Source organism: Haliaeetus leucocephalus, unplaced genomic scaffold, assembly GCF_000737465.1.
Source record: "Haliaeetus leucocephalus isolate CR32 unplaced genomic scaffold, Haliaeetus_leucocephalus-4.0 Scaffold13, whole genome shotgun sequence".
NCBI lineage: Eukaryota > Metazoa > Chordata > Aves > Accipitriformes > Accipitridae > Haliaeetus > Haliaeetus leucocephalus.
In genome coordinates this window covers 2,148,807-2,172,297 of record NW_010972449.1, presented here as the reverse complement: position 1 = coordinate 2,172,297, position 23,491 = coordinate 2,148,807, and the positions used below count along the sequence as shown (strand labels likewise).

Below are 23,491 nucleotides of genomic sequence, written 5' to 3'. Positions count from 1 at the left end.
AGGTTCCTGGCTCTGCGGGGATGAACAAGTGAGGTGAAGTTACTGCCAAGTTAGCCATTGCTGTCAGGTTTCATCTTTCTGTCCATGTAAGGATGTAGTGGTGCCCTCCGATGGCTGGTGGTTGTGTGAACTGGTCTGCGTCAGTGCGTGAGGATGATCCAGTCAACTGCTTCCTACGGCTTGGGAGGGACTAACTGGCTGATTTACACCTCCTGCAGCACTGTCCCTCAGGAGTTGCCTTGGGAAGGAACACTTCATTACCCAATAAATCGATCGAACCTTTAATATTTCTATTTAAGTATTTAATAGTCTATTTAAGGAGCAGTCACCGCAGTGAACTCAATCCTGTAGTGTGACGTGTAGCGCTGCAGAAGGCGCAGCATCTTTGTTGCAGTTCATCAGGTTACAGCTGTCTGGTCCCTTCTGCGAAAGAAAGATAGAGCGATGCACCTTTTTTGCATTAATACATCTCCCCTCTTTTCATCCCACCTCTTATCTCACGTTGTCATCTGGTAGTGTTAAAAAGTTGCACAAATGCTAAACGGAGGCACAGTGCTTTGGGACCTCTTGGGATGAGGTGTTGCATGGAAAACAAAATGTTAATCCCCTTGGTTGGGTTTTGAATAATTGCCTCGAGTTGGTCTCTGGACTGCAAAACTCTTTAGGTTGACCTTCAAGGGAATGATTTGCAGCCCGTGCCCGCGGGTTGCAGAGCCATGTCCCTCTGGCAGGGTGAAGACCTGCAAGCTGGGGTGGACTTGAGTGGGCACTGTGCCACCACTGCTCTCGCCCTGCCCTCCTCGGGGCAGTTCTGCAGCCCTTGTCAGACACTTTGAACGGGTCCAGCAAAACTTCAAGGAACTGTGGTTGCTGATGGGATTGGATTGGAGAACAGTTTGTGTGGCTGGGAGCAGCGACGGGGATGGACGCAAATGGGGAAGACCTTCCCTCTGTCGTGGCTGTGGGCTTGGAGGGAGCGACTGGGGCGTGAGGAAGGGTGGACCCTGGCTTTGCAGAACATGGGGGTGAGCAAGCACAAGGAGGGGTCCTTTGCCCCCCGTACAACAGTGTGTGAGCACCTGTCCCGCTCCTGGCTTGCTCCCTGTCGTGTCCCGCCGGGTGGGATGCTGCCTTCGTGCAGCTGCTTCGGTATCAGTTGTAAAGCTGAAGTGCCGTTTGAGCAACCGAGTGATTCCTCTCCAGCCTTTTCTCCTCCCTCCGCTTCCCGTTCCTCAGCTCTGCCTTGTTTGCTCAAGTCAGGAAGGGGGAGGGTATGGGGGAAGTTAATCATTAAACTGTAATGTCTTCTCCTTAACTCCTTCACAACCTGCGGGCAGAGTGCCCCTGGTATTTCCAGACCCCTCTTCTTCTGCAGACTTGTAAACCAGTAAATCTACCCGAACTCACTTCTGTGCCGTTAGTAAAAAGCAGTGGGTTTCTGTCCGATGGTTCATTCAGCAGAGTGCTGAGCCGAGGAGGTGCATTTTGTGGCGAGATGGTTACAGCTGCCTGTCCTGCAGCGAGGGCTGGGGGTGGAGGGTGGAAAAATGGTTTGGGTCCCCTCTGCAGGGCTGGAGGAGCCCAACACCCTCGTGGGATTTTCACTTCCTGGTGGAGTTTGATTTGCCTTTGTCATTGGTGGGGAGAAGCAAAAACCACACCTTCTCGGATAGCACTTCTCTTGGAGGTTGTGTGCACGAAACCTCCAGTCATAGGACTTGCCTGGTTGGAGGAATTGTGGCTCTTCAGCAGTTCCCTTGAGGTATGTGCCTTTCGCTCTGGAATCCACCAGCTGTTCTTTTGCTTAAAAAGAAGATTAAGTTCATTTTTCCCCAGCTGCAGAAAGCTTGTATCCCTTCGGAGAATCTGCTTCTGTGGTATTTTGGCCCCTCTAGGAAGATGCCTGTGGCTTAAATGATTTGGAGCATCTTTTTGACTAAATGAAAGGTGTATAGAGTTAATGTAATGCAGTATTTAATATGCTAATGGCTGTATTCTGTTCTCTGAGGGCAGGACTGCTTTTTTTTTTTCCTTTTGTGATGCTTTGGTTTGTGGAAGAGTGTGAATATAAAAGCAGCACCTTCTTCATCTTGTAATGCAATAATACTGTCCTCCATTTGACCCTTTAATATATTTTCTTGAAGCGTTGCTAAGTGCATTGGCTGATGTGGTCTGCTCTGCTCAGGAAGTGGCTTTGAGCTGGCAGGTGCCTGCCCTCTTAGAGCCGGTAGGCAGCCATTAGGGCGAGCAGTTGCTCAGTTCCTATTCTGGTGCCACCTGATAACTTCAGCTCCTTGTGACCCTGGTGGAGGATACTGCAGGAGGGCTATGCTCACGCTGAGCCCCCACACCCCAAACCTGAGTATCAAGTACCTGCTGTGTGCAGGAGGAGAAAGACAAATCCTGCTGAGACTGCCTGAAGACAGTTGGGTCTGCGCAGAGGGGAGGGAGATCCAGGGGCTTTCTGAGAGCCTCCTCTCTAATTCCGCTGAAGTTGCGTTACTGTTGTCTGGCTGAATTCCACATCTCCAAAGGGACCTGCCAGGTATGTCCTGATGCTCTTGTAATGGAGAGTGCTGATGTCCCTAGTGAACCAGTTCCTCTCTAATAGCCTTAAAGAGGTGTGCACTAGAGCTTGCTGCCCCAGTGGAAAGCTGGGCACCCGGCCAGCGAGGCTTTCTTTAGAAAGTGAGTACAGTGCAGACCTGCAGTCGCCTGCTGGAGTTTCCCTCACCAGGGACTGCAGTGGGCTCCGCAGGGTGGGTTCACAGGACAGAAGGTCCAACAAGTCGGGATTTGCCTGTGAGTCACTGCAGAGGAGTGCAGGGTTGAGAATGGGCAGAGGGTAGTTTGCAGGGAGAATGGTGGGAAAGCCTTTTCATGCCCCGTCTCTAAGGGAGAGCATTTTTTTCCTGCTTTAAGATATCTGAGAGGTGCTAACTGTGTGACGTGGGTTCCTCAGCCTGGCATGAGTGATGGTGTTTCTAGCTGGGGGAAGTTTTTCTTCTCTTCAGGAATTTGTGAGCAGTCTCCACCCAGCAAGTTGAGAATTGTTTCCAGGACAAGAAATGGCGTTTACCTGGCAGCCTCTGGAAACTAGTTAACTGTTTGTGTGATGTACTGAGGGGGGGATTTTTGTTAACAAAACTGAAACACATACTCCTGCTGCACCGATGGACTAATTTGAAAGTTTCATGCTTCTTCCACTACCTTAGACTCTGGAGAAAACCCCTCCCGAGATCTTGTTTCATGCAGAAAGCAGTGCCTGCGGCCACAGTAAATGACTCTGTGATGATGTGGGGCCTGTAATTAGTCTTTGTCAATATCCTGTTCTGAGTCGGATCTCCTGGGTTGCTCTTCTGCAGGGTGCAGTGAGGCTACGGGTCCCTGTTGTTGGGCAGTTTTCTAGTTAAGTCAAAAATCTGAGACTGACAACAGTTTTTCTGGCTGCTTTGTTACCTCTTGGTGTTTTCTTTGTACCAGAAGTTTGATTAACCCATTCAGTCCTGGGCTGCAGTAACGTTTTTCAGGGTATTTAGTAGATCACCATAAATGAAAAGTCTTCCCAAAGACCTTCTGACACAGATATCCTGAGTGAGATGAAAAAGCAGTAGTCCAGGATTTTACCATTTTTTTTCTTTTTTTTTTTCTTCTTTTTTTTTTTTTGCTTTCCTGCAGACGCCTTACTGGCAGACCTGGAATCCACCACCTCACATATCTCCAAACGACCGGTGTTTCTAACAGAGGAGACGCCTTACTCCTATCCAACTGGAAACCACACATACCAGGAGATTGCTGTGCCACCTCCAGTGCCCCCACCACCTTCCAATGAGGCCCTGAATGGCACTGTGATTGACCCCTTAGACCAGTGGCAACCCAACGTATCCAGATACGTCCACCAGCAAGTAAGTGAATGTGTGCAGATTGGGGAGGGTGCATGCTGGTTTTGTTGGTGCAGTATCTCTCAAGGAAGTAGATGAGAGGAGGGAATAGCAAGAAGTGAGGATGAGTTTGACTACAAACAGAGTGGGGAAATGAGGGGAGGTGTGGGTTTTTAATAGAACTAACTGGTTGGAGAAAATGGCAAAAAATAATTTGAAACCCATCGTCATTATTCTGACAAAATGGCAGTGTGATGAGATTAGTGTTAGTCATCTATTTTGTAGCTTGTGGAAAGCAGACTGGGGGTTTCCAGCACAGATCTGCGACTCATAGGCAAATCTGAAGCTAGTGGAGAACAGTTGTTCCTGGTGTAGTTCATCTGATAGAGGGTGGCTTGGCTATATAGCAGATTTTTTTTTTTTTTCTGCTGGCCTTTGTTCTGCCCTATCCATGTGTGGGATTGCAATGCAGTAGTGTACATATTTGCTTTGTATTTTCTGTTTCCAATGCAAATCTCATTTCCACAGCCTCAGTCCCAGTCTCCTATATACAGCTCTAGTGCCAAAAGCTCCAGTGCCTCCATTCCTAGAGACGGGCTCAGCTCTCCTTCTCCACGTGCCAGTGAAGAGGAACACGTCTACAGGTATCTTGTCCCTGTTAAGAGATAAGCCTGACTTAAAACTTGAGCCTGCTGTGGCTCAAGCTGCCTTCTGTAAGTGGAAACAAACACTGCTCCCTGTATACGTTATGTTGCCTTGTGTGGGTTTTGATTACCTCTTTTGTAAGAGGCCACTGTAACTTTCACACTCATTTCAAACATTGACCTGGCCCTTTGGTTTGCTCAGCTGCAGAAGAGGTTAAGGATCCATCAGACAGAACAGGATCTGGATTGTGTTGTGAAGGATATGATCCAGAGACAAGTGACAAATTGATCCCTCTGTTAAGCAGCACAAAAGTTCTTTAGGAGGTGGGTGGCCTTTGGGTCAGTTATCCTGGGGAACTCAGTTACCAGTAGCCTAGCAGGATGTGCAATGACTTGAATTTTCAGGTAAATTCGAACTTCTTAAAACGTTCATCTCGGTAGATGATAGATAGGTAACTAGCTTATACTTGCAAAGGCAGCTGCTCTTACACTGAGAGGTTGGAGGAGTAGCCTGTACGATAGGACAGACCTTTCTGCCAGCATGGGGATGAGTGAGGAAGAGGCTATCAGAACGTCATCTCTGATGGCCCGCTACAGTGTATTCTGTCCTGGGTACCTTTTTACAGTGTGGAGACTGGTGTTTCTCTGGTGTTGTGTTCTAACCATGCTTGGCTCTTTCTGCTAAGCAGGAAGTTGCTTTCAACCAGAACTAATGCTGGGTGGAGGCAGGCATATTCAGAGATGGCCCAATGGAGGTAGTAATTGCAATTTTTTCAGATGGCCGCATGCAATTACTACGAAATGGAGGTAATTGCAGCCATAAGTCCTCCTGTACAAGGGTCTGGCAGGGCTTGGTTCTGGTGTGAATTGTACCTTGTGTGCTTGGGTTGGGATGAAGTATGCCCTCCACAGATTGTGTTTGTGGATTTTTTTTTTTTTTTTTAAGTCTGAAGAGAAAGATAATAACTGCCCTTACAGAATTTCATAATTGTCACTGGTGTTACAGGTGTCAGAGTCTTGAAGCCTGTTACATATTAACTTTCTGAGCATAAAGTGGTAGCGTGCACAAGACAGAAGTTCCCACTTTGGATTTGGAAAGTATTTTTTTGATAAAATAAGAATCTCTAGAGCATTAGAAGTTATTTCTTCATTTGTAAAACTAGGAGAAAATAATTTCCCTGCCATTGGTGATGGGAAGACTGTTATTACAGTGTAATTACTAGAAAAATCACTGCATTGGTGCTAAGTTTTGCTTTGATGAAATAGTTTGCAGTCGTGTGTGGTAAATGGGATCGCCCATATAGGATAAGCAATAATTACAGCTGGTGTTTTATACACACTTGTGCACAGGTAAACTTCTTTTAAGGCTTGTATATTTAACACAGTAGAAAATAGTTTCAAATTACTTTCTTATAAATTGATTAGAGTTCCCCAAATTAAAGGTTTGAGGACTTGAAAAGAGACCTTGAGTACTGCAAGAGGCTACCACATAACCTGCTGCTTTTGACTTTTTGTTGATAGCTTTTTGTTAATACTTTGCCTCTTTCTCCAGTCTGTGCTAGCCCTGCATTCCCTTGCTTCAGGGGGAAGGTTTTTGCTGCTTGGTGTGATGTCAGCAGAAACAAGTCATTTTCCTGTATGTGAGCTAATGGTTCTGCTGCTGTTCTGTGTGTCTTGGATCTGCATACGGTTAACTCTTTCCTACAGGGCTGTGCAGCACACAGTCCTAAAATCTGAGGCCCTGTCCATCAGTGCTCTTTCTTTATGACTGATAACTGAAGATTTGGCTAAGCAGTGGCTGTGTTGTAGTCATTTCACAAAGCACGCATCTTCCCCCAGAGCTAAAAGCATCAGCTTGAAAAGAATACAGTACATGTGTAAACTTTGTGAACCTAATGTAAGTTTTCCTCCATCCTTCTGCTGTATCTTGACATAGAAGTTTCACGCTTCCCTTTTATCTTTAGTTTCCCAAACAAGCAGAAGTCTGCAGAACCATCTCCCACGATGACCAGCTCGTCTTTGGGCAGCAACCTCTCAGAACTGGACAGACTTCTTCTGGAACTGAATGCTGTTCAACATAATCCTGCTAGTGGCTTTCCAGCAGGTGAGGAATAGCAAGACATTTGGTATTAGTGGATAGTTTGATTCTCAAAATAGTAGCCTGATTTTTCCTTCCAACATCCTTACTGAGGGAGAACCCTCCAGCCCCTGATCAAAGATTCATTTAGTGTGGGTGGGATCTGTTGAGGTCTGTGGTGCAGCACCCTGCTCAAAGCAAGGCCAACTTCAAAATTGGCTCTAACTAAAGTTTCAAAGTTAGATGAGGTTGCTCAGGCCCTTGGGCTGTTAAGTTCTGAATATCCTCAAAGATGTATGTTCCACAAGATTTCTAGGCAATCTGTTGCTCTTGCCTGTGATTAACATGTATGTATGGACCTAGGGGTCTGAATGTCTTTTTTCTGCTCCCGTTTCTTAAGATGAAGCCAGCAGAAGCCCATCACTGCCCAGCATGACTGGACCTCACTATGTCATCCCAGAGAGCAGCAGCTCTGTGGGAGGGAAGGCTGCACCCCCTACAAAAGAAAAGCCAAAGCGAAATGGTGCACGTGGGATCGAAGATGTGCGTCCCAGTGTGGAGAGCCTGCTGGATGAGCTGGAGAGCTCTGTGCCAAGTCCAGTGTGAGTAGTGTTCTGCTGGTTGCTGGCTTGGGTGGGGCGGGACAGGCTCTTATGGGCATAGTGATTGTAGTGTAGGGGCAGATGCTGCAGGGGAGTGACAGTAGGTGGGCTTTGTCTCAAGGGTCAGAAATCAAGCAGCTGCATGAAGATGCTGGTGCTCTTTTATCTACTCCTGGATGAAAAAAATACCTAAGTCATGTTAAAAGAGGTGGATTGTTCAGACTCGGATTTATAGCTGATCACAAATACCCACTGTCTGACAAAATTAATGTTTGGTCATCGTCCATTTCTTAATGGATAGGGATTGTGTCTGTACACACTCGTGTTAGACTTGGCAGAGAGACAGGGTCTGTGTGTGTTGTGGAAGCTGGGTCTGGGGCAGGGCTGGGGAAATTTATGATGCTGTGCTTGCTTGGGGAAGCAATGGGACTTTCAGTCTAGGAATGCTCTCCCAGGCTTAAATGCCTTTTTTTTTTTTTTTTTTTTTTTTGGTCAGCCCTGCAATCACTGTGAGCCAAGGTGAGGTGAGCAGCCCTCAACGGGTCACCGCCAGTCAGCAGCAGACCCGTATATCTGCTTCTTCAGCTACACGAGAACTGGATGAGCTGATGGCATCTCTCTCTGACTTTAAGGTACCCTATCATGACAACTTAATACTTCATCTTGTCTCTCCCCACCCCCAGGCTCTCTTGCCCATTAGCCACATCTACTGACTTTGGTCTCCAGAATGCCCTCTTCACCTCTCAGACTTGCTCTGAGAAACTTCCTGTGGTGGTATTTGTGCTTTCTGAGTGCTGCTGTAGGTGTTCTTGACTGCTATAAATTCTCATCACTGGCAGGGTAGGGCAGTTCTAGGGTCTGTTTTTCCTTTGGTTCTGCAGTTTGTTTGCCAAAGATAATGAGCTTAGTTACTGCTCAGTACAGGGTGAATTATTTTGCTGTGCTATGACTTAACAAGAAGTTAGGGGAGCATGGGACACCAGTCTGCTTACTGACAGAGACCAGACTCTTCTGTTCTGTGGGATGACCCTCCTCTCTGGAGTGTATTTTTACCCTGATGTGCTTTCCCTGAGGAGGATCTTCCAGGCATGTAATGTGAGCACTGAAGCCTTTGCATCAGACAGCTGGAGACTTCAAAGGTTTCCATCTTAAAACAGTATCTCTTATTCACCTCAAAGTGGGATTAAAGTCTGAGCTTCTTGTGGGGGCAGAGGATGGCAAATACTACTCAGAATCTTGTTTGGAAATCAAACTACTGTATTGGAAAAGAACTGCTACTTCAGTCACAAGCAGCACATAAAAATCCCATAATAGGATAAGCTCAGGAGTAACTTGCCCATGGTCATCTTGATATGTGAAGCACTTGGCATATGTACTTGGATAACTTGTTCTTTATTCATATAGGTATGTTATCATTCTTGCACTAGATGGTTAACTGTGGAGCGTATTTTCATGAGACTTCATTTACCCATAATCATAGCAAAATGAAAAATATTTTCTCTTCTTACTTTCTACTTTCAGCTGCTTTGCTTATAGCCTTATTGAATTATTCACTTGAATTTCTGAGGGAGGCAGAGAAAGCAAATATCTAATATATTCTTTTTGTCAGTGTTGGGTCTGCCTTTCTTACATACATGTGCAAGTCTGCTTTCTAATCCTAAGAAAGTGCCTAACTCTCTGTTTTTTCCTCATGTGGAAGATTCTGCTGATGCTTGATGTTTCTTGTCTGTGCTGAACTCCATTTCCTCCTACTATGACTTTAGGTGGGGCAACCAGAGCTGAGGAATGTTTTGTGAGGAGAGGTAGACAGGGCATTAAATGACAGCTTTGCTGTTTGTTGTTCTCTCTGTGCCACTATTCACGTGAGTGCTTTTGATGTGTGCTGTGGGTTTCACGGAGGTCATTACAATACCTGGAGTTTTCACCAAGTGCGTGAGTTCAGAACCCAGCAGTGAGCGTGCACGCTCTGGGTCACTTCACTTGCCTTGCACTTGCTGGAATTCAATTCAGTCTGCCATTTCTGGCACATGTACTTCGTTTTGTGAGAATCTAGGTGTTACTCACTGTTTTCACTAGGCTTACTGTAGTGTGTATTTAATCAATTGCAAATATTGACACCTTAGCGTTGCCTTTTTCCCTCCATATTAAGTCCTAGGGTAGAGTGCAGAATATCCACAAGTGTCTGTTTGGTCTGGTTGAAAAACTGCACTGTTGAGAAGCTGGAGGGAGTTCCCACCTGCTCCTTGCTCCTTCCATGTGCTGTGGGAGCTTGAGTGCTGTGACCTTGTGTCCCTGCTGCTTTTATCAGGGCTCAGAAAACAAGCTCAAGGTGTGGTTGCTGCCACCAGCCTTTGCTCCTAGGTGAGCTCTTGGCAACTGAGAATGACCTTGCCCAGCACAGGTTTTCCTTGCAAGATACAAGGAGAGGGCATTTCGCGGTGTGGGTGTTCAAATGCTTTGGAGTCTTGAGAAAAGGCCTAAGAATCTTTGTGCAACTCCAGTAAAACCTGCATGACAGAGACAAGCTGCTTTCTGTAATACTGCCTGCCTTCCTGGCTTAGTTTCTCGTTGAGCTCTGAGAGCAAACTGAAATGCAGCAAGATTTTAAGATTTGGGCTTTATAAACACACCATTAGTATTTTTGCGATGCATTGAGCTCATCTGTGTCTAAACATTCTTCCTGAAGCACAAAGAACATTGTTTCTGTGATCATTTACCTTTTGTTAGGATTGTCATTGACTGTTTTTAAAAGTTACTTTCCTTTTTCCTGTCCTCTGAGTTGCTTCATTTTCCCTTCAGTCTTTTTTGTTTGTTTTTACCTCCTCTATTTATGCCAACTAGTGATGTTAGCTTGTCTAAAAATATATTTCTAGTCTGTACCAGTGGCAGGATGTAAGGGAGAGAAGTGGAGTCTTTGCAAAGGTAAAAGATGAAAGGCTATTTTTCAAGTACCAGACCTGTGTGTGGTTGCAAGAAATAGAACAGAAAAACTAAGTATGATGTGTAATTAGTTGGAGTTGGTAATTGGTACAGCTAGAAGTTGCAGTAGATGGGGATGGGAGGAGCGGAGGCACCGATGTTTAATTTCCCTCATAACCCAGAGTAAAAGGTGCTATTACAGGCTGATACATTACTCTATCATCTTTTGCTTGCTTTAATGAGTCGCTCATTCTTTTTGCTTACAGAATCCATTTGATTTTTGGTAATCTAGCTCGTCAGTCAGCAGCCACTGAGATTACTTAATGCACTTGTTTTTTCAACCTCTGCCATTTCTGTGTAATATGATGCCTGCTTAGTGGATAACTAGATGCTTGTATTTAACTGTTCTATTACTGTTGAGTGTTTAACCGTTGCTCTTAGTTTAGAGCTAGTATGTTTCTAATATGCTGGAAATACTTGCTTTTAAGGGAAATGGTAGTCTTGCCTTGAAAATGACTGACTTAATTTTAGGAAATCTGGAAGCTAAGTGTGAACCACAGTATAAAACCAGGTTACTTTTACAGGTGCATCCAGCTTAGGTGAAATACAGGGGGAGGGCAATGTTGAGAAGCTCCCTCATTTCAACTGCTGAATGTACTTATTAGTCCTTTTCTTATCTGCTGTGACTGTGGGTCTTGCTGTGCTATTCGAGGGGAGGAGCAATCTGTAATGAATTGCGGTCCCCTATTGCTCTTTTCTGAGTGCAATCTCCCTGTAGCGCTGCTGTTGTGACTTCACATATGCGTGTGTGCGTGCCAGCTCCTGACCCTTCGGGATGGTAGCAACTTAGGTCAGCTGAAGGTGTATGTCTCTTCATCTACTGGTAGATTTTGTGCATGTTCTGGTTAATTTTATCCTTTTGTTCATGATAAGTATCCCAGAAAGGCAGGTAAAGAGTGAGATACCATGCATGGGCTTAGGAAGTTCCACGCCCTGCTGCTGCAGAGCATAAGCATCTAACTTCTTGAGGCTTCTTTGGAAAATGTGACTAAGAATCAGAGCAGGTCTTGATAGCTCTTGGGTTTGGAAATCCTTTGTGGATACATTTTTAAAACTGGGAGGGCTCAGCATTGATCTTAGGTTGTCCTTCTGTGTGAACTTGTCCAAGCCACTGTTCTGATTTTCCCTTTTTAAGAAAAAGAAGGAATGCCAGTTTGTCTCCTAGAGTTCAGTCAGGAATCACTGAAAATGGGGCAAGGAGGACCCATGATATTTTGTTTTCAAAAGGCTCTGTAAGTCAAAGAGAACTAAAGAGAACTCTGTATCAGTTGCTCTTGTTAGAGTGCATTTTGGATCAAAATTAATACTGATTCTATTACAATGTAAATGTGGAGTCATTGGCCTAAGGGGAAGAGGCTAATCTAGCCACCTAAGCAATGCTTACAAGGGCATGGAGTGACTGACAGACTTCTATAGATTCAGTATGTGTCACATCCAAGGTGAGATTAGTGATGTGAATAGAACAAAGCCCATGTCATCTGTTCTTGCTGTGAATGCCCTGAAGCTTTGTTTTCATTGCCGTGAACTCAGGCAACCGGAGCATTTTATTAGTGTATCAAGAAGAAAATGTCATGCTTTGTTCTATTCATTGATTGTCTTTTTTCCATCTTTGAAATGTAAAATTTACATGTCTGACTATGAGTAAGTTAACGTGACCTTTACTCATAGTCTAGACATTCCTGGGTTTGTAGCTGGCTTCCCAGTGGCCGCTGCATGCCCCCATCACAGCTGCAGGTGAACACATACACATGAGCTATCACTTAGAAGGAGGGCATAGGAAAAGGATCTCGATGACTGTAGAACTTAATCTCCCATCGTATTGGTTCTGCTCTTTGGTATCTCATTTTCCTTCCTTACTCTTGGAAGTAAGGCTTTGGATCAACGTGGCTCTTTGATTTGGAGGTCATGATTGCTATAATGCTTAATTCTTTGCTTTTTTTTCTTCTCCTTACCTCTGTCTTTTTCTCTCCTTATTCCTTCTGTCTCCTTTTTGCAGACTAGTTCCACTATGTCTCTGATTTCTGAACCCTTCCTAGAACCGGTTCCCAGTTCAGCAAATGCAGACTCCAGCAACACTCCTCACAGCTTAACAGTGCTTTCCCATTCCAAACACCCTTCTGCAAGTCACAGTGGGGACTCGGCAGTGCCGACATCTGCCCCCTCAGCAGTCCTCTGCGTTGAGGAAGGCAGTAACACTGTAGTTCTGCCTACTTCAGGGCATTCTGCCTCTCTTCCACATATGCCCTGTTTGCCACAAATGGTCCCTGTGCCCCCACCACGAGTCTCTTCTGGTTCTGCTACTCATGGGGAGCAGATGACCTCTGCAAGCCTGGTTCAGCTGAGCAGAAAGCCTGACTCTTCTAGAAATGTTTTCCAGGCTGTGCCAGCTTCCAGTGTGGAGCTTCTGTGTAGATCTGCTAATGTGAAGGCACAAGGCCTAGAAAACAATTTGGCAAAAGAGACTGAGAAGAAGGAGCAGAGAACTGACCCCAAAATCTCAAGTGTACCAATTTCAAACACTTTAAATGGTCAAGGGAAGGGGCAGATACCTAAAGAGCTGGATCAGCAGGGAGCGTTCAGGGACAATTCAGCACTTCATTCCCAGGCCAGAAATGTGGAAACAGCTTTAGATGAGCTGTGGGCCCTGGAGCTGTCTGCACATGTGCCAGAGGTACATGCAAAGAATGACAGTGTTTTAAATCCTGTGTATGAACCTTCTGTTGTGGCCCTGGATCGGTGGGATGTCTTCCCAGACACTAAAAACCCATTGGGCTTTGTAGTGGAGCAAGGACGGGAGCTAAAAGCTGAAGTACTGCATGAAACCAAGGTAGATGGCTGTCCTGATCTGGTCAAGAAGAGGCAGGGCAGAGAGAGAACTCCTAGGAAGGCAAGTACTGCTAACATGAACAAAGCCGGAGGAGCCCAGGGAAATGAGCGGTTCAGAAGCTCTGCAGCTGCTCCAGAATCTACTGAAAACATTTGGAAAGCTGAATGGGATCTGCCATGCATCTCCAAACCGCCTATTGAGAGGATATCTGCATCAGGCCAGGCAGGCAGTGAATGAATGTAGGAGTAGGACGAGTCCTAGCTAGGACTGTTCTCACAGCGCACTAACATTTCGTGTGTGGTGTGAGTGTGCCTGGACTCACCCACACTAACAGCATGCAGCTCTGAGCAATGTTACTGACAGCTGCATGTCATGGAGTTTTGAAATCCTCTGCGTTATCTTGTGGGCTCTTCTGCATGTCAGTCAGCAGCACAGAACATGGCGGTTTGTAGGGACTTCCCCATGAAATGGACTTTTATTCCCTAACTGGGGTAAGGCTCAGTCCATAGAGGCCTCTGAAAAGTTAAAAGAGCTGTCTCATGCCGCTGGAGGATGTTCCTGGCTTGGGATGGCAGGTCCTCTGCTCTGCTAGCCTTTTTAGGTCTCACTGCTGGAGCTGTTAGTGTCCCTTCCAGTGCTGGAAGTATGCTTTTGTGCACCAGACATCTCTGACCAAGAGTCTTATGCCTGTAAAGGGCAAACACAGAGAGGTTGCTCTCTGTGTCCTTGTGATGCTGAGGTTTCTTTAATGCTCAGTGGAGTGGTCATGCTGCACCTCCTATCTTGGCTTCCTGCTGATTAATCTTTCCCTTCCTTTTCTAGATAGTTATTTTTGGCTGTTGTGATTATCCTTACGGGGTTTTTCCTTGCACTGAGTCACTGTTCTGGGCTGTGCCAAGAGGAATTTTGGCATTGTGGAATAAATGTCATCACTCTTCGTGCTCACAGTTGTCACTAATGGCCTGAGTTTGTGCTGTTGCATCTTGGGGCTTGCTCTGACATTGCTCCTCTCTGCTGATACTATTACCTTTGTCATTTAGATTAAATCTTTAATCAAGAGGACAAAAGAGACTGCGAATGTGCATCCAATGTATCGTGACCTCTCTCCAAGGCGTAAACTAGGTCCTGCCATATTTCACAACACTGAGTCCCAAGATCGCCTGATTGAAGAGCTGCAGGACAGACTGGGCATCGCTAAACAGGAACAGGAAGAACAGAAAAGCCAGGATGACTGGCTGACAGAGGGGGTCATTATCACTGCCAGACCCCAGGGGGAAGAGCACAATGGTGGACAGCAAGTAGAGAAGGTAGAAAGCAGGGACATGTGCTGGGAAATTCCAGCATGTCCCTCTGTTCAGATAGCGTTGTGTGGAGGTGCAGATTAAGTTTCTGAGTGGCCTAAGCAACATGAAATGAAGAACTAACTCTTTCTACTCACCCTTGTCTGGCCTGAGAAGGGAACCAGCTTGCGAGTCCTAGTTCTTGATGTTTAAGAATCGGAGTGGAATCTGAGGATGCTGGTGATGGTATCTGTTTTGCAGTCTGCTACTATCACATGTCAAATGTCCATGTAGGGATTATTTTTAAAACCACACTGGGAAGCCTGTCATAGAGGCGTGCTTTGTTTTCTCTAGTACTGTACCTGTGGAGGAAGTTCTGGGTATAAGATGGTGCTCTTCCTTGAGCTGCAGAGAGAAGCATGTTTTTTAGTTCCCTTCTCTTTCTTGCTGCTTTTTGCCCTTAGATAAACATACTGGTAACAACCAGCCTTCCTGTTGCAGGAAGTGCTTGTTGGTTCCAAAACTGGATTTATTCACCTTTCTTCTTCCTCCGTGTCTTTCTAGGTGGTTTTTCCTCCAGAATCCCCGCTCCCCCCAAGGAGGACGGTCTCTGTCCCAGCCTCTCCCCAGCTCCAGCCTTCCAAAGAAGCTGCAAAGACAGTCCCTGCTAACACTGCTCCCTCTCATGTCTCTGGCCCTGCACCTCTCCTCCCACTCCCACCTCAGCCTTCCCATGTGCCATCTGCCCCAGCTCCTAGTCCAGTCTCCTCCTCTTCCTTCACCTTGGCTCCCCAGCCTCCCTTCCAGTGGGAAACTTCTGATGATGATTATCATGAGCTTTCTGTTGTGGGCACCTCTCCTGAAGATCCTAGGCATTCCTGTTCTCCCCAGACCTGGACCCCTAGCACCAAGACAGTTTCTGTTGGGTGTCAAACTGAAGATGATGCTTTCTTCCCACAGATGCAGGCAGGCTTCTCTCTTCTGGTTTGTTTTTTTTAGCAGTGTTTTCCTGTCCTATTACTGCTCCCAACTTGACAGCTCAATAGATATAATGTTCAGGTAAAGGCTGGTACTGAACTCCTACATAGGAGAGAGGACTCATTGGCACTATCTAATCCCAGCTCTGCCTGTCTAGCACTGCAAAGTACATGTCTGTGCAATAACCTGCTGCTGTGTGTGTGGTTCCTGTCTGTCCTGATGATTACTTTATGCAGCAGGGAGTTGGTATTTCCCTCTGAGATGAAGAAGGTAACTCTGAAACACAGGCTGCAACTCGCCCTGCCACAATCGCTCTTGGAGTGGGGGGAGTAAAAGTTGGCAACATCTCGATACTGGAAGGAGCAAATCAGCAGTCCTTCCTGTGTTTGCCCGTTTAGACAGGTGTCCACAGTGCGAGTGGATTTCGGGGAGGACATGGTATGATCCCTGTCAGGGAAGGGCTGTAGCTCCAGGATGGTAGGAAGTCTTAACGTATATGAGCAGTGCAGTGGTGTGCTATGTGTACAAGCAGCTCTTGGGCAGTGTGTAAGGAAACACCTCTGCATCTTGAACTGTTGTACTTTTCAGGTGACCTCTGCTCCTCCCCTGGTCCACAGTGCCAATCCGCTGGCTGCTTGTGCACCCCTGGGCCCCCCCGCCCCTGAGAAGGCAGGACCTCCTTTCTGTTTCCTCAGCATGGTGTGCTTTTCTGGTCAATGCGCGTGCTGCAGATGCTGCTATATCTGCTCTGAGAGCTCCCAGTGCCATTAACGTAGACAATATCCTGTAGTGCATGGTTTGCTGCTCGTAGAGCTTCTAACTGAACTTGAGTGATGGCAGATCTCATGGGTGAAGGGCGGGAATTTGAAGGGCCTTGGCATGATGAATTTACGTGGATGCTGTGCTGAGTGTCCCCTGTAAGCAGCAGGCATTGTGTGCAGGAGGTGGAAACAAACCTCTTTTAGGTGGGACTCATCTGTGAGCTGTCAAGAAGACTGGATCACCAGGCCACGAGGAAATTGTAGCGTGCACGGGTGGTTGTGCCTGCATGGAGGTCAGCTGTGGTCTGCAGGCAAGGGTGAAGTGCTCTTGCTACATGTTGAATTAATCTCATCTTGTTTCTCTCCAGATGGTATTTATCATTTGTGTGTGGCATGTGTGCCTGCCCAGCCTGGTGGCCTCAAGCCCCTGATTTGAGAGAGGATATGATTCTCTTGACACAGTCTAGCCCTTTTCCTCCTGCTGTGCCATGCAGCAAGCCCTGGCTTTGTCCTGGGACTCTGGCTTTGTGTACAAAGGCCTGTTGTCTCCCTCTTGTGAGAAGTATCCTTGCAATGGTGTGCTTTGGAGACATTCACTTTAACTGTCTGGTAGCAAATAACTGCTGTGTGGTTCAGCGTTTGTTTTAAGCTCAGGACATTGGGGTGTGATGGGGACATTCAGTGCTGCTGCACTAGGAGAGATTGCAAGTCATGGGATGGCTGGGAGGAGAGAGGAGGGCAAAAGCTGTGTGTTAGGCGCCGTTGGTAGTCACGCTGCACACGAGAGAAGGCTGATGAGGAGTGTGTGTAAAAAACCCTAAAATTACGTATATCATGAGAATTTTTATACAAAGGAGCAGAAACCAGGGTTTGTCATTGAGTAAACTAGTTGACTAGAAGTACAACCAGCTGCAGGACAGGGAATAGAGCTTCTCCTGTGGCTGAAAAGGCAGGTTCTGCCAAGGCTGTGAAGCACTTCAGTGTGTCCCTGCTCCCCTGGCTGTGCTGGCAGCAGGCTGATGGGTTGTTCACAAGTGTAGATTTTATGTCTGTTTTAATCTATCCTCTTAGTAAGAGAAAACGTGCTCCAGACTAACATGTCAGGGAGGGACTTCTTTGGGTGTCTCTAAACCTGACAGGAGCTATTGAAGTGCAAAGTCAGCTAAAATAATCTGTATTTCATTACTGCAATTTGCCTGTGTTGTGGTTTAACTCCAGCTGGCAACTAAGCACCATGCAGCTGCTCACTCACCCCCCCCCAGCCAGTGGGATGGGGGAGAGAATCGGGAAAAAAGTAAAACTTGTGGGTTGGGATAAAGAGAGTTTAATAGGACAGAAAGGAAGACAATAATAATGATAACAATAACAAAATGACAATAATAATAAAAGATTGGAATATACAAGTGGTGCACAATGCAGTTGCTTACCACTCACTGACTGATGCCCAGTTAGTTCCCGAGCACACCCTGGCCAACTCCCCCCAGTTTAAATACTGGGTATGACGTCACATGGTATGCAATACCCCTTTGGCCAGTTTGGGTTAGCTGTCCTGGCTGTGTCCCCTCCCAACTTCTTGTGCCCCTCCAGCCTTCTTTCTGGCTGGGCATTCGAAGCTGAAAAATCTTGACTTAGTCTAAACACTACTTAGCAACAACTAAAAACATCAGTATGTTATCAAGGTTATTCTCATACTAAATCCAAAACATAACACTATACCAGCTACTAGAATGAAAATTAACTCTATCCCAGCTGAAACCAGGACAGCCTGCAAAAGGGGGCTTTGGTGGCCAAAAAGAACATATACTTTGTTTATAAGTTATGAACCTAAGTAAAACATTTCTCCCCCTCCTTCTTGGGAAGCCTTTCCAAGCCGTGTGTGCTGTGGTGGTGTGTTTCAGAAACAGTTTCTGAGACAAGTATCTTAATCCCTTTCCCCCCACCCCCTGTGCATTTCCAGCGGTCCAACAGTAGACATGGCAGTCTTTCCATTGCAGTCCTGTCTGCTGGGACTCTGCTGTGGATGCACTGCCCTCTCTGTAGGTAAACAGCAGGCAACTTGAAGGGAGTTATTTCCTTCCTGCTTCCACTTGCTTAGCTCAGACTTGGGATGAGAGCCACCTGATGGGGGCAAAGGAGACTTGGAAAAAGATCTGCAGAAGGTGGGAGAAGATCTGCAAGAGGGAGGGAGGGGAAAGGAGAAGATATTCTCAGCCGAAAGGGAGAAGATATTCTGGCCAAAAGGGAGGCGAGATGAGGAAGAGGAGAGGGATCTCCATCAGAGAGGAAAGAGTGACAACTGAGAGCAACAGCATAGAAGTAGAGAGGGCTCAAGGGGAAGGGGCCCTCTGGATGGCGTCTCTGCTTTGTCAGCTGGCCAGGAACTGATGAGGTAAAGGGAGATTTTTGGCAGAGGCTTAGAGAGCACTGTACTCACTGCTTGGGATCTGCTAGTGACTTCTGCTGTACAACAGTGAAGGACAATCAAATCCTCGGTTCACAGCTCTGCTATTACACATCCCAGGGTCTCTGCACGTCTTTGCATGGACAGAATACATGTGTGTACTTGGTCCTGACTATCACTGGCTTCTGCAGAGAGTGTAGCTGTCTCCTAGCAATCTCCTGTCCGTCTCTACAGAGGAGCCACTGGCAGCAACAGCAGCCATTTATCTTGTAAGCTCAGCAGCACTTGCCTTACAGTCTTTGTTTTCTCTTCCCTGCAGTTCATGGCGCAGGGGAAAGCCGGGAGCAGCTCCCCTCCATCCACAGCCTCCAAGCCTGGCAGTCAGCTGGACACCATGCTGGGAAGTCTCCAGTCTGACCTGAATAAACTGGGTGTAGCTACGGTTGCCAAAGGTGTCTGTGGAGCCTGCAAGAAGCCTATTGCTGGGCAGGTGAGTTGAAGGTGCTGTCTCATTGCTCAGTCTTGGGCTGCAGCTGGGAGTAATGGGGAGGGCTGTTTCGTGAGGCTGAAGAGACTGGAGATGCTGGAGAAACTGAAGTACTCTATTTATCCACTGGCTAGGTACGCTGTAAGCTCCTCCAGTGACCTCTACCCTGCCCTTGAGGGACTCCCTCTCCTGAGATGATAGGTAATTCAGTTTTCATGCTACCCCAGTCCAGGGCTCACTTGAGTAGTAGAACTTGTCATTCTTGCTGACCTCCAGCTGGTATCTTGTCATGTGGTCTAGGGAAGAGGGAGATAGAGTTGCCCTTCATAGTTTTTCTTCCCAACAGGTAGTTACAGCCATGGGGAAAACCTGGCACCCTGAGCACTTCGTCTGCACCCACTGCCAGGAGGAGATTGGGTCACGTAACTTCTTTGAGCGGGATGGTCAGCCCTACTGCGAGAAGGACTATCACAACCTCTTCTCCCCTCGCTGCTACTACTGCAATGGGCCGATCCTTGATGTGAGTTCCTTGGAGGGGGATTAAGGGTGCTGGCAAGGTGCTGCAAGCCTGGGTGTCAAAAACTCCACCCATGTGTCCTGGGTGGAAGATTTTGTTTGGGGACTTCTATTTTTCCTTTGTCCTGGCTCTGAAAGGGAAACAACTTGGCCCAGTCAAATTCTTAAACTAGCAAGAGGAGTTAGTCCCTCTTACCTTCGCTGAAGTTCCTTCAGAACCCCACATCGCTCCATCATTCTGATAATGATTCCTCAGCATTTGTCTATTGGTAGCCTGTAGTAACAGGCACCAGTGCTAGTCCTGAGAGCTGGACGGGGCCCTGTATAAGGGAGGAAGCAATGCCTAAGATCCTTTTAGGGTAAAAAAAAGTGTGCAGTGGGGAAAGCCTGAATGAGCCAGAGGCGGGGGAGAATTGACTCGGCTCTCTAAAGGACAGTCTATTTTAATACATGCTCTTGTCAGTACCAACATTAATGTGTTCTTCCCCCCACGCAGCCCCCCCTTACCTCCAAGCTGAAGCCATCATTTACATGACTTGCACTTTGTTTTCTTCTGAACAGAAAGTGGTGACGGCTTTGGACAGGACATGGCACCCTGAACACTTTTTCTGTGCCCAGTGTGGAGCTTTCTTTGGACCTGAAGGTATTGCTGGTTTATGCAATCTCCTCCCTGAACTGCAGACAAGTGCGTAAGGCAGAGCTGCTATTAGGGGCCAGCCTGACTGATGACAGGGGAACTACTGAAGATGGAAGTTCCAAGAGATATAGCAGTTTATGGGGGAAGGATGCTAGCAGTAATCTTCTTTTCTCCCTGGAGAGGAAGGGTGTGCATGTGCATGTGTGCGCATGGGACTGGAAGGGCAGCAGGCAGAACAAGGAACAGCTACCTGCTGTGTCTGTGCATTAGCAGAGGGAAGGATGATCCTACCCATGCTGGTTACGCCGCGGAGCTTGGCTGGTGTTAGGTAAAGATCAGGAGCTGATACTCTTTGCCTCTATTCTCCGTTGGCAGGATTTCATGAGAAGGATGGCAAAGCCTATTGCCGCAAAGACTACTTTGACATGTTTGCTCCTAAGTGTGGAGGCTGTGCCCGGGCTATCCTGGAGAACTACATCTCTGCCTTGAACACCCTGTGGCACCCTGAATGCTTTGTCTGTCGGGTAAGAAACCCAAGGTTCTTTGCTGCTGCTGTACGACCCCTCTCATTTCCACCCTGCAGGCATCTGGTTCCTTATCGGGAAAAGGCGTCTGTGGGGTAGTGAAGGGCAGCCAGCCCCACAAGATAAAAACATGTCAGCAACCAAACACCTTCTTGTTCCTCCGCCTGTTTACATTGAACTTTCTAGCTGCTTTGGTCTTTCTGCAATTATGGGCTTCTGCAGCAGCTCACAGATAAACAGAGACATTTTCTGTGACCTTTAAATAATTATAAGCTAAGCTTCTCTCTAAGCACTTGCCTCAGCGATCAGATTTTGAGGATCTTCCTCCCATGCTCCATCTGACAACGTAAACTAATGAGACTGACCTTGTTCAGACAAACATGCAAGTCAGTGAAATAGTGGCAGGCTCCATACAACAGGCATAATAAACAGGAATACTGCAGATGAAATGCTTGGCACTCTTTCAGAGAGCCTTGCAAATATTAACTCTTACAAGCCCCAAGAGCTGAGCAAAATCAGCCAGTGTTTGCTAGAGTGGGAAAGAAAGGCAGAGACCAGAACAAGCAGCAGAACCGCAAGCTGCTGATTCCTGTTATGATGCTCAGAGTGGACTGTCACCGTGCTGTTGGGACTGACTGCCCAGAACTATCTGTGGCTCCCAGAGTGGTGTGCAGAGAGTTGAGCCAGAAGATGGCAGTCCTGGCTGCGCGGGGCTGCGGAGCGGTGTGCCTTTTTGTGCAGAGATTGAGACTATCGTCAAGCAGCTCTGCTTTCCTTTCCCCCTGCTGCCACACTGTGACTATTAGTGGGGCCAGCACTGATGTCTTCCAGGACACGAGATGGGATTCTCTTCCTGTTTTTGCTAAAGCAGAGCAGACTTTTCAGCTGTCCTGCTGACTGAGGGAGGGGACTTTATTGAACTAATTGTCAGCATTAGAAAAAGTCTTGGACTTGCTGCAGGCAAACTGCATTTGTCCCACTATTGCAAATGTTTAGCTATTCATGCCTCTGCATGCTGTTTGCTGGACTCCTGTGTATGTGTTGGGGTCCAGCTGTGTGTGATACTATGTGTCCTCCCTGGGGAAGAGGATGGTGTTGGGGCTGAGCAAAACCAGGATTCTGGAAATCTGACTTCTCCTCTGGCCTTGCTGATGATATGTATAGTAATTCTGGCAGTATCCTTAACTCTCCCCCACACCCTGCTGCCTTAGCTTCCCACTTGTACAAGGAGGGGAGTCCCCCCAGTCTTGCAGGGAGAGTGGGTGCTTCTGTGCAGGTTCTGAAGTTGTAGCATCCTCAGCTGCCTGACATTGAGGGGGATGAGGAGCTCTGGATGCTAATAAGTACATAGCTGGTGTATCCTCTTCTCCTCATCTATTCAAAATCATTAGCACTGTAGAACAAACAGCAGTTTCTCCCAGCAGTGATGCATGTGTACCTTGGTGGATATGTTTCAGGATGGACGATCCTGTGCAAAGTGTATTGGCGGAATGCCAGCCATTCTGGAGAGATCACTTGTGAAAATGAATTGTGCTTCATTTTCTCAGTTGGAACCAGCCACACGTTCATCAGAATTCTGCTGCATGAAAGTTGTGTTGGTCCCCGCTTCTGCCTGCCATTGTGGGGAAGCTGGAGTGAGATTTAAAAAAAAAAAAAAAGGGGGGGGGGGGAAGGTGCTGCAGTGTTTCCCATCTCAGGGGAAGGAGCGTTCGTTCTCCTGGCTGGGCACATCTGGTAGCTCATCTGTATTATTTTCTTTGTAGAAATGAAACCAGCTGGGGGAAGGAGCATGGTTAATTCCCTTGCTTGTGGCTGTATCTCTCCATCTCTCAGCCTTTCCTTGGAAACTCTTCTTTGTGGAGAGAGCTTGGCTCTCTGAACAGCATGACAACGCTGAAAGGCAGCAGTTCACCCTGCTCACAGTAGAGCTAGGCTGTGCCACAGAGCAGAGGAGACTTGTGGAGCTGCCTGCACCCCCAGCTTGTTACACAATCTGTTCCCTTCTGCTTTGTCCTCCTGCAGGAATGTTTCACACCGTTCATCAATGGCAGCTTCTTTGAGCATGATGGGCAGCCCTACTGCGAGGTGCATTACCACGAGCGTCGTGGCTCGCTCTGCTCCGGTTGCCAGAAGCCTATCACAGGACGCTGCATCACTGCTATGGGCAAGAAATTTCACCCCGAACACTTTGTCTGTGCCTTCTGCCTCAAGCAGCTCAACAAAGGAACCTTCAAAGAACAGAACGACAAGCCCTACTGCCAGAACTGCTTTCTCAAGCTCTTCTGTTAGAGGCATCATAGATGGCCGCTAAGCATCTTTCTGCCACCCCCTTGGCAGTTCTGTCTCTCTGAACATTACTGTGATTTAGAAACGTTACCAGGCAGGGGAGGAGGGTGGGGGTGGGGTGGGGTGGGAGTGCTTTCTGCTGCTATGGAGAGGCAGTAGATCCAGAGATGAGATGGACCATTAAACTGGAAATGCCCTTGCTGTGTCTCAGTAGAGAGAGGCTGAGTCCCCTCATTACCGTGTGCGTGTCTGTGTGTGTGACTGACAGCTGAGCTTAGCTTGAGGGCTCCAACAGGGAGATTTTACCCAGCCCCCTCCTGGCAGAAGGAATCTTTGCCAGTATGTTTCAGCCTGTGTCAGCTCCCTGAGCGAATCGTGACAGTTGCAGACAGCACAGCCCTCTGCTTTGACACCTCTTTCTCAGGCTTTTGTCTGCATGTGTGCAGTCTGAGCAATAGCACAGCGAGGGCACCCTGTGATCTCCGTGCCACCCTGGCTTCACTCACTAGAGCCACGTGGCGTGTGTGACTTACTGAGATCAGAGCATCAGCACAGGCAGCCAAGACCCTGCAAGGGTCTCTCCAGTTCCATTACACTGTAAGGAGATGATA

At 47.2% G+C, this 23,491-nt stretch overlaps 1 protein-coding gene across 1 annotated transcript; it reads left to right on the top strand.

Annotated features, from left to right (window-relative positions):
* The first annotated feature begins 3,677 nt into the window (after positions 1-3,677).
* Positions 3,678-23,283, top strand: PXN (paxillin). The gene is made up of 10 exons (XM_010574565.1): positions 3,678-3,905; positions 4,410-4,525; positions 6,490-6,629; positions 7,003-7,204; positions 7,701-7,836; positions 18,750-18,920; positions 19,264-19,437; positions 19,995-20,076; positions 20,446-20,594; positions 22,617-23,283. Exons 3-10 carry the CDS (start codon positions 6,530-6,532, stop codon positions 22,881-22,883), a joined length of 1,281 nt encoding a protein of 426 aa, XP_010572867.1. The 5' UTR covers positions 3,678-3,905; positions 4,410-4,525; positions 6,490-6,529; the 3' UTR covers positions 22,884-23,283.
* The last annotated feature ends 208 nt before the right edge of the window (positions 23,284-23,491 follow it).